Raw genomic sequence first — 11,240 nt, 5'->3', positions numbered from 1 at the left:
AACCTAAACCTGTCACTGTTACATTGAACTGGGTGAATATGAATGACAGTATCCTAAACCTGTCACTGTTACATTGAACTGGGTGAATATGAATGACAGTAACCTAAACCTATCACTGTTACATTGAACTGGGTGAATATGAATGACAGTAACCTAAACCTGTCACTGTTACATTGAACTGGGTGAATATGAATGACAGTATCCTAAACCTGTCACTGTTACATTGAACTGGGTGAATATGAATGACAGTATCCTAAACCTGTCACTGTTACATTGAACTGGGTGAATATGAATGACAGTAACCTAAACCTGTCACTGTTACATTGAACTGGGTGAATATGAATGACAGTAACCTAAACCTGTCACTGTTACATTGAACTGGGTGAATATGAATGACAGTAACCTAAACCTATCACTGTTACATTGAACTGGGTGAATGACAGTAACCTAAACCTGTCACTGTTACATTGAACTGGGTGAATATGAATGACAGTAACCTAAACCTGTCACTGTTACATTGAACTGGGTGAATATGAATGACAGTAACCTAAACCTATCACTGTTACATTGAACTGGGTGAATGGAATATGAATGACAGTCATCCAATATGCTGTAATAGAAATAAGGCCATGCTCATTAAAATATATATGCTGTAGCCATGGTAGCGTGCCATCAGAAAGGGGTAAACAGTTAGTGGAGAGTAGCTACAACCTGATCAACATGGTGGACTACATCGTATGCAGCACCACCAATGGAGCGTCAGTGATGGCCAAATACGGGAGTCCTGCTAAAATAAAATAAATAAATGTAAGTACGGGAGTCCTGCTAAAATAAAATAAATAAATGTAAGTACGGGAGTCCTGCTAAAATAAAATAAATAAATGTAAGTACGGGAGACCTGCTAAAATAAAATAAATAAATGTAAGTGATGGCCATACTCAGGAAGAATATATATTGTTGTCCCGCCTAATGCACGCACGCACGCACACACACACACACACACACACACACACACACACACACACACACACACACTACTCTTTGTAAGCATGCAATATGAAAAAATATGGCAACTGTGGCTCTCAATCAAACCTTCATGTTTTATGGACCCAGCTGTTGTTGGGATGTTGTCTGATTTTATCCGCGTGGACCCAGCTGTTGTTGGGATGTTGTCTGATTTTATCAGCGTGGACCCAGCTGTTGTTGGGATGTTGTCTGATTTTATCAGCGTGGACCCAGCTGTTGTTGGGATGTTGTCTGATTTTATCAGCGTGGACCCAGCTGTTGTTGGGATGTTGTCTGATTTTATCAGCGTGGACCCAGCTGTTGTTGGGATGTTGTCTGATTTTATCAGCGTGGACCCAGCTGTTGTTGGGATGTTGTCACAGTTTCATCAGGCGTGGACCCAGCTGTTGTTGGGATGTTGTCTGATTTTTATCAGCGTGGACCCAGCTGTTGTTGGGATGTTGTCTGATTTCATCAGCGTGGACCCAGCTGTTGTTGGAATGTTTCTCTGATGTCAAATGTTTTGTTCATTAAACTACTCCTGCCATGTCTGAGCAGTCCATAAACAGAGACAAAACAGTTAAACACTTTAAACTGCAGGAATGTTGGGCAGTCATTCTGTGGAGTGTGACCCTTTCACCTCTGAGTGTGAGGTAACACTTTGGGGAGGAGTAACAGAGCCCTGAGGGAGAGTGTGGGAACTGAGACCCGGGGTTGGAACTGAGGCCCAGGGTTGGAACTGAGGCCCAGGAGTTAGAATTGAGGCCCAGGTTGGAACTGAGGCCCAGGGTTGTAACTGTGGGGAACTGAGGCCCAGGAGTTGGAGCTGAGGCCCGGAGTTCGGACTGAGGCCCAGGGTTGAAACTGGGACTGGGATTGAACTGAGGCCCAGGGTTGAAACTGGGACCGGGATTGGAACTGAGGCCAAGGGTTGGAACTGAACTGAGGCCCAAGGTTAAAATTAAGGCTCGGGTTTGGAACTTTTGGAACTGAGAACTGGGGTTGGGACTGAGGCCCGGGGTTGGAGCTGAGGCCCAGGGTTGGAACTGAGGCCCAGGGTTGGAACTGAGGCCCAGGGTTGGAGTTGAGGCCCAGGGTTGGAACTGTGGGAACTGAGGCCCGGGGTTGTAGCTGAGCCGCGGGCTTGGAGCTGAGTCCCGGGGTTGGAGCTGAGTCCTGGGGTTGGAGCTGATGGAGCTGAGTCCCAGAGTTGGAATTGAGGCTCAGGTTTTGAACTGAGGCCCAGGGTTGGAACTGAGGCCCAGGGTTGGAACTGAGCCCAGGGTTGGAACTGAGTCCCAGGGTTGGAATTGAGAGTCGGGTTTGGAACTGAGTCCCGGGGTTAGAAATGAGAACCAGGGTTGTAACTGAGGCCCGGGTTTGGGACTTTTGGAACTGAGAACTGGGTTTGGGACTGTTGGAACTGAGAACTGGGGTTGTAACTGAGGCTCAGGGTTGGAGTTGAGGCCCAGGCTTGGAGCTGAGGCATAGGGTTGGAACTGTGGGAACCGAGGCCCGGGGTTGGAGCTGAGGCCCAGAGTTGGAACTGAGGCCCGGAGTTCGGACTGAGGCCCAGGGTTGAAACTGGGACCGGGATTGGAACTGAGGCCCAGGGTTGGAACTGTAGGAACTGAGTCCCAGGTTAAAATTGAGGCTCGGGTTTGGAACTGAGTCCCCGGGGTTGAATATGAGGCCCAGGGTTTGAACTGAGGCCCGGAGTTTGGGACTTTTGGAACTGAGAACTGGGGTTGGGACTGAGGCCGGGGGTTGGAGCTGAGGCCAAGGAGTTGGAACTGAGGCCCAGGGTTGGAACTGAGGTCCCAGGGTTGGAGCTGAGGCCCAGGGTTGGAACTGTGGGAACTGAGGCCCGGGGTTGTAGCTGAGTCCCGGGTTTGGAGCTGAGTCCCGGGGTTGGAGCTGAGTCCTGGGGTTGGAGCTGGGACCGGGATTGGAGCTTAGGACCAGGGTTAGGCCCAGTCCCTTGGCTGGAGCTGAGTCCTGGGGCTGGAGCTGAGTCCTGGGGCTGGAGCTGAGTCCTGGGGCTGGAGCTGAGTCCTGGGGCTGGAGCTGAGTCCTGGGGCAGGAGCTGAGTCTTGGGGTTGGAGCTGAGGCCCAGGGTTGGAACTGTGGGAACTGAGGCCCGGGGTTGTAGCTGAGTCCCGGGCTTGGAGCTGAGTCCCGGGGTTGGAGCTGGGACCGGGATTGGAGCTTAGGACCAGGGTTAGGCCCAGTCCCTTGGCTGAAGCTGAGTCCTGGGGCTGGAGCTGAGTCCTGGGGCTGGAGCTGAGTCCTGGGGCTGGAGCTGAGTCCTGGGGCAGGAGCTGAGTCTTGGGGTTGGGCTGAGTCCCTGGGCTGGGCTGAGTCCTGGGCTGGGAGGCTGGAGTCCTGGGCTGGAGCTGAGTCCCGGGGCTGGAGATGGGAGTCCCCGGGGCTGGAGCTGAGTCCGGGGCTGGAGCTGTGTCCCGGGGCTGGACCTGAGAGCCAGGGTAGGAACTGTGGGAACTGAGGCCCAGCGTTAGAACTGTTGGGGCTGTTGGAACTGAGGCCCAGGGTTTGATCTGTTGGGGTGAGGCCCAGGACTGTTAGAGTTGTTAGAACTGAGGCCCAGGACTGTGGGGCTGTTAAGAACTGAGGCCCAGGAGTTTGAACTGTTAGGGGTGAGGCCCAGGACTGTTGGGGCTGTTAGAACTGAGGCCCAGGGTTTGATCTGTTGGGGTGAGGCCCAGGACTATTGGGACTGTTAGAACTGAGGCCCAGGGTTTGATCTGTTGGGGTGAGGCCCAGGACTATTGGGGCTGTTGGGGCTATTAGAACTGAGACCCAGTCTGCACATGCTGCTTTCCATTACAGTACCAACAGGACAGGCTAGTTATTCGTTTCATTATTGCTCTGATTAGGACTTTCCCAGGATAGGGAGTGTTCCCACACAGGATCATCTCTTACAGGGTAATCCTTACAGTATGCTACCAACCAGAACCAACACGTTACTTATCATGACACACTGACAGGGAGGGCTGGAAACCTCACCTTATTCTCTGGAAGTCTAGAACACACAGTAGTATGGTGGGGCTTTTGATCTCATAGAATAATTTCATTTTAATTTCAGTTAGTCTTGTAGCCCTGACTAGGCAAATACAGTCAGCAAACAAACACAACATTCTACCCGTTCAGGAAAAGAAATGAATTCAAATAAATAAATATGGAAACAATGGGAATACTACCAGAATTTCTACAGGAACAGACAGACAATACTTTCCTGTGGATTTATCAAATCAAATGTATTTATATAGCCCTTCTTACATCAGCTGATATCTCAAAGTGCTGTACAGAAACCCAGCCTAAAACACCCCTGACAGCAAGCAATGCAGGTGTAGAAGCACGGTGGCTAGGAAAAACTCCTAGAAAGGCCCAGAACCTAGGAAAAACTCCTAGAAATGCCAGAACCTAGGAAAAACTCCCTAGAAATGCAGAACCTAGGAAAAACTCCTAGAAGGCCAGAACCTAGGAAAAACTCCTAGAAGGCCAGAACCTAGGAAAAACTCCCTAGAAATGCCAGAACCTAGGAAAAACTCCCTAGAAATGCCAGAACCTAGGAAGAAACCTAGAGGAAGCAGAGTCAAGGGATGTCAGGAATCATAACGGTATCAGTTTAGAGTGAGTAAGGAGAGTTTACATGTCAGAGTATAAGTGTCTGTCTCAAATGACACCCTATTCCTTCATAGTGCACTACTTTAGACCCTATTCCTTCATAGTACACTACTTTAGACAGCCCCTATGGGCCCTGGTTTTAAAAAAAGAGTAGTGCACTATGTAGGGAATAGGGTGCCATGTTGGACGCTGTATAAGTCACTGTCAGTCAACCCAACACCTCACTGTATAAGTCACTGTCAGTCAACCCAACATCTCACTGTATAAGTCACTGTCAGTCAACCCAACACCTCACTGTATAAGTCACTGTCAGTCAACTCAACACCTCACTGTATAAGTTAGTCAGTCAACCCAACACCTCACTGTATAAGTCACTGTCAGTCAACTCAACACCTCACTGTATAAGTTAGTCAGTCAACCCAACACCTCACTGTATAAGTTAGTCAGTCAACCCAACACCTCACTGTATAAGTTAGTCAGTCAACCCAACACCTCACTGTATAAGTCACTGTCCAGTCAACCCAACACCTCACTGTATAAGTTAGTCAGTCAACCCAACACCTCACTGTATAAGTTAGTCCAGTCAACCCAACACCTCACTGTATAAGTCCCTGTCAGTCAACTCAACACCTCACTGTATAAGTCACTGTCCAGTCAACCCAACACCTCACTGTATAAGTTAGTCAGTCAACCCAACACCTCACTGTATAAGTGAGTCAGTCAACCCAACACCTCACTGTATAAGTCACTGTCAGTCAACCCAACACCTCACTGTATAAGTCCCCTGTCCAGTCAACCCAACACCTCACTGTATAAGTCACTGTCAGTCAACCCAACACCTCACTGTATAAGTTACTGTCCAGTCAACCCAACACCTCACTGTATAAGTTACTGTCAGTCAACCCAACACCTCACTGTATAAGTCACTGTCAGTCAACCCAACACCTCACTGTATAAGTCCCTGTCAGTCAACCCAACACCTCACTGTATAAGTTAGTCAGTCAACCCAACACCTCACTGTATAAGTCACTGTCAGTCAACCCAACACCTCACTGTATAAGTCACTGTCAGTCAACCCCACACACCTCACTGTATAAGTCACTGTCAGTCAACCCAACACCTCACTGTATAAGTCACTGTCAGTCAACCCAACACCTCACTGTATAAGTCACTGTCAGTCAACCCAACATCTCACTGTATAAGTCGCTGTCAGTCAACCCAACACCTCACTGTATAAGTCACTGTCAGTCAACCCAACATCTCAGTGTATAAGTCACTGTCAGTCAACCCAACACCTCACTGTATAAGTCACTGTCAGTCAACTCAACACCTCACTGTATAAGTTAGTCAGTCAACCCAACACCTCACTGTATAAGTCACTGTCCAGTCAACTCAACACCTCACTGTATAAGTTAGTCCAGTCAACCCAACACCTCACTGTATAAGTTAGTCAGTCAACCCAACACCTCACTGTATAAGTTAGTCAGTCAACCCAACACCTCACTGTATAAGTCACTGTCAGTCAACCCAACACCTCACTGTATAAGTTAGTCAGTCAACCCAACACCTCACTGTATAAGTTAGTCAGTCAACCCAACACCTCACTGTATAAGTCCCTGTCAGTCAACTCAACACCTCACTGTATAAGTCACTGTCAGTCAACCCAACACCTCACTGTATAAGTTAGTCAGTCAACCCAACACCTCACTGTATAAGTTAGTCAGTCAACCCAACACCTCACTGTACTTAGTCACTGTCAGTCAACCCAACACCTCACTGTATAAGTCCTGTCAGTCAACCCAGCACCTCACTGTATAAGTCACTGTCAGTCAACCCAACACCTCACTGTATAAGTTACTGTCAGTCACCCAACACCTCACTGTATAAGTTACTGTCAGTCAACCCAACACCTCACTGTATAAGTCACTGTCAGTCAACCCAACACCTCACTGTATAAGTCCCTGTCAGTCAACCCAACACCTCACTGTATAAGTTAGTCAGTCAAACCCAACACCTCACTGTATAAGTCACTGTCAATTAACCCAGCACCTCACTGTATAAGTCCTGTCAGTCAACCCAACACCTCACTGTATAAGTTAGTCAGTCAACCCAACACCTCACTGTATAAGTCACTGTCAGTCAACCCAACACCTCACTGTATAAGTTAGTCAGTCAACCGAACACCTCACTGTATAAGTCACTGTCAGTCAACCCAACACCTCACTGTATAAGTCACTGTCAGTCAACCCAACACCTCACTGTATAAGTCACTTTCAGTCAACCCAACACCTCACTGTATAAGTTACTGTCCAGTCAACCCAACACCTCACTGTATAAGTCACTGTCAGTCAACCCAACACCTCACTGTATAAGTCCTGTCAGTCAACCCAACACCTCACTGTATAAGTCACTGTCAGTCAACCCAACACCCTCACTGTATAAGTCACTGTCCAGTCAGCCCAACACCTCACTGTATAAGTCACTGTCAGTCAACCCAACACCTCTGTATAAGTCACTGTCAGTCAACCCAACACCTCACTGTATAAGTTAGTCCAGTCAACCCAACACCTCACTGTATAAGTCACTGTCAGTCAACCCAACACCTCACTGTAAAGTCACTGTCAGTCAACCCAACACCTCACTGTATAAGTCCCTGTCAGTCAACCCAACACCTCACTGTATAAGTTAGTCAGTCAACCCAACACCTCACTGTATAAGTCACTGTCAGTCAACCCAACACCTCACTGTATAAGTTAGTCAGTCAACCGAACACCTCACTGTATAAGTCACTGTCAGTCAACCCAACACCTCACTGTATAAGTCACTGTCAGTCAACCCAACACCTCACTGTATAAGTCACTTTCAGTCAACCCAACACCTCACTGTATAAGTTACTGTCAGTCAACCCAACACCTCACTGTATAAGTCACTGTCAGTCAACCCAACACCTCACTGTATAAGTCCCTGTCAGTCAACCCAACACCTCACTGTATAAGTCACTGTCAGTCAACCCAACACCTCACTGTATAAGTCACTGTCAGTCAACCCAGCACCTCACTGTATAAGTCACTGTCCAGTCAACCCAACACCTCACTGTATAAGTCACTGTCAGTCAACCCAACACCTCACTGTATAAGTTAGTCAGTCAACCCAACACCTCACTGTATAGAGTCACTGTCTCAGTCAACCCAACACCTCACTGTAAAAGTCACTGTCAGTCAACCCAACACCTCACTGTATAAGTCCTGTCAGTCAGCCCAACACCTCACTGTATAAGTTAGTCAGTCAACCCAACACCTCACTGTATAAGTCACTGTCAGTCAACCCAACACCTCACTGTATAAGTCACTGTCAGTCAACCCAACACCTCACTGTATAAGTCACTGTCAGTCAACCCAACACCTCACTGTATAAGTCACTGTCAGTCAACCCAACACCTCACTGTTGCATGCCTTTAATTACTCACATGTTGTCGTCCTCTCTGTGTGTTGTCCCAACCACACGCTCGCTCGTACACACACACACCCACACGCACGCACGCACGCACGCACGCACGCACACACACACACACACACACACACACACACACACACACACACACACACACACACACACACACACACACACACACTGATAACAGGCTGGGAGCCCTTGACTCGTGACACCCCTTGACTCCTTTAAAAGTAAACAGAGAATTCTCTAGTTTTTATCTCACTCCGGGGATTCAGTGGAAAGACATGTCGGCCTCCATCTCCCATTCTCTCTCTCTCTCTCTCTCTCTCTCTCTCTCTCTCTCTCTCTCTCTCTCTCTCTCTCTCTCTCTCTCTCTCTCTCTCTCTCTCTCTCTCCCTCTCTCTCTCCCTCCCTCTCTCTCCCTCTCTCTCTCTCTCTCTCTCTCTCTCTCTTGTTCTTTCTCTCCCACTCCTCATCTCCCCCTCTCTCTCTCTCCCTCTCTCTCATTCTCTCCCTCTCTCTCATTCTCTCCCTCTCTCCCTCTCTATCATTCTCTCCCTCTCTCTCTCTCTCTTGTTCTTTCTCTCCCACTCCTCATCGCCCTCTCTCAATCTCTCTCTCCCCTCTCTGTCTCTCTCTCTCTCTCTCTCTCTCTCTCTCTCTCCCCTCTCTGTCTCTGTCTCTGTCTGTCTCTCTCTCTCTCTCTCTCTCTCTCTCTCTCTCTCTCTCTCTCTCTCTCTCTCTCTCTCTCTCTCTCTCTCTCCTCCCTATCTCTCCTGTCTCTCTCCATACCCCTCTCTCTCTCTCTCTCTCTGTTAATTACCAAGTGTCAGATGTTGTTATCTGCTATCAGACCCTTCAGCCATATCTGACTTAAGGTGCGTTCCTCCCCAGAACACACACACTCTCTCCATGACCAGCCTCCTATCTGGGTATTTCAGTAAATGAAGAACTTTGTTCAGACATGATTTGAAGTTGTTCACTCATACTTTCACTTTGTCTTTATCAGGGATGTTGTAATTTCACAGTTGCACAGTATAGTATGTCCAGAAATAATGACTACCAATGTCAACAAGCCAATGACCATGTCCATAAAAGGCTACATCTTTCTGCTTGCATGGTGAGGACTGTAGGTGAGGCCTGGTGAGGACTGTGGGGGAGAGGACTGTGTGGAGACTGTGGGAGGCCTGTAGGACTGTGGAAGAAGGACTATGGGAGGGACTGTGGGAGGACTGTGGTGAGGACTGTGGGAGGACTGTGGTGAGGACTGTGGAGAGGACTGTGGGGAGGACTGTGAGAGGCCTGTGGGAGGACTGTGGAGAGGCCTGTGGAGAGGACTGTGAAGGACTGTAGGAAGGACTGTGGAGAGGACTGTGGGAGAGGACTGTGGGAAAAGGACTGTGGAGAGGACTGTGGAAAGGACTGTGGAAGGACTGTGGGAAGGACTGTGGAGAGGGACTGTGGTGAGGACTGTGGGAAGGACTGTGGGAGGACTGTGGTGAGGACTGTGGAGAGGACTGTGGAAGGGACTGTGGGAAGGACTGTGGAGAGGGCTGTGGGAGGACTGTGGAGAGGACTGTGGGAGGACTGTGGGAAGGACTGTGGAGAGGGACTGTGGAGGACTGTGGGAGGCCTGTGGTGAGGACTGTGGGAGGACTGTGGAGAGGACTGTGGAGAGGCCTGTGGTGAGGACTGTGGGAAGGACTGTGGGGAGGACTGTGGTGATAATTGTGCTTTAACTCCAGCCCCTAGTTTTCGCTGACCAGGTAATTCTTCCTTGGTCTGGAAAACACCCGTGTGGCAGACATGTTGGCCCTAGTTTTGGACACAGATATGATTGGGCTCTTTTCAACTCAATACTGTCATTGTCAATCAAATGTATTTAAATTCCTCTGAGGAGTGGCCAGTCCTCTTCTGGCTGTGCGGGTGGAGACTATAACAGTACGTGGCCATTTAAGGACAGATTGTTCTTACATTTACATTTACATTTAAGTCATTTAGCAGGCGCTCTCTTATCAGAGCGACTTACAAGATGTTTAAACGTTCATAGATGACCAGCAGGGTCAAATAATCACAGTGGTTGTCGAGGTGCAACAGGTCAGCACCTCAGGTAAATGTCAGTTGGCTTTTCATAGCCGATCAATCAGAGTTAGAGACAGCAGGTGCGGTAGAAAGAGAGTCGAAAACAGCAGATCTGGGACAGGTAGCACGTCCGGTGAACAGGTCAGGGTTCTAGCCGCAGGCAGAACAGTTGAAACTGGAGCAGCAGCACGACCAGGTGGACTGGGAACAGCCAGGAGTCATCAGGCCTGGTAGTCCTGAGGCAAGATCCTAGGGCTCCAGGAGAGGGAGAAATGGGAGCATACTTAAATTCACACAGGACACCGGATAAGACAGGAGAAATACACCAGATATAACAGACTGACCCTAGCCCCCTGGCACATAGACTATAGCAGCATAAAGACTGAGACAGGGGGTGGGTCAGGGGACACTGTGGCCGCGTCAACGTACCCCGGACAGGGCCAAACAGGCAGGATATAACCCCAACCAACATATGCGAAAAGCAAAGCCCCCAACAATAGAGGATATCCAACAGACCACCAACCTACCCTGAGACAAGGCTGAAGTATAGCCCAGAAGGCCCTCCACGCGCGAGCCCGAGGAGCAAAAAATGTGTTTGGCATGACAACGAGTGACAGGGATTGGCATGATTGAAAAATAGCGACGTTGGCCTTGATTTGTTATAAGGGACTGACTGTTGTTACTTTCTGTTCTGTTCCAGATCTGATTATACAGAGCTATGCTGATGTGGTGAAATAACTGGTTTGGGTAGGAGGAGGAGGAGGAGGAGGAGGGGAGGAGGAGGAGGAGGAGGAGGAGGGAGGAGGAGGAGGAGAAGGTGGAGGAGGAGGGAGGAGGAGGAGAGGAGGAGGAGGAGGGAGGAGGAGGGAGGAGGAGGAGGAGAAGGTGGAGGAGGAGGGAGGAGGAGGAGGAGGGAGGAGAAGGAGGAGGAGGAAGGAGGAGGAGAAGGTGGAGGAGGAGGAAGGAGGAGGAGGGAGGAGGGAGGAGGAGGAGGAGGAGGAGGAGGAAGGAGAAGGTGGAGGAGGAGGAGGAGGAAGAAGGAGGAGGAGGAG

The 11,240-nt window shown here is 49.2% G+C and overlaps 1 protein-coding gene across 1 annotated transcript in view; it reads right to left on the bottom strand.

Moving 5' to 3' along the window:
* The window catches only part of LOC123993826 (leucine-rich repeat extensin-like protein 5), a 52,716-nt gene extending 41,901 nt beyond the window's left edge, over positions 1 to 10,815 (bottom strand). Inside the window, exons 1-3 of the mRNA XM_046296295.1 lie at positions 10,716 to 10,815; positions 2,474 to 3,563; positions 1,646 to 2,202 (exon numbers count right to left, since the gene is read on the bottom strand). Of these exons, the coding sequence (XP_046152251.1) occupies positions 1,646 to 2,202; positions 2,474 to 3,563; positions 10,716 to 10,815 (1,747 nt within the window). The remainder of the gene's footprint in view (positions 1 to 1,645; positions 2,203 to 2,473; positions 3,564 to 10,715) is intronic.
* Positions 10,816 to 11,240: the final 425 nt, after the last annotated feature.

The sequence above is a fragment of the Oncorhynchus gorbuscha genome, linkage group LG13 (genome assembly GCF_021184085.1).
Source record: "Oncorhynchus gorbuscha isolate QuinsamMale2020 ecotype Even-year linkage group LG13, OgorEven_v1.0, whole genome shotgun sequence".
NCBI lineage: Eukaryota > Metazoa > Chordata > Actinopteri > Salmoniformes > Salmonidae > Oncorhynchus > Oncorhynchus gorbuscha.
This window is presented reverse-complemented; position numbering and strand designations above follow the sequence as displayed.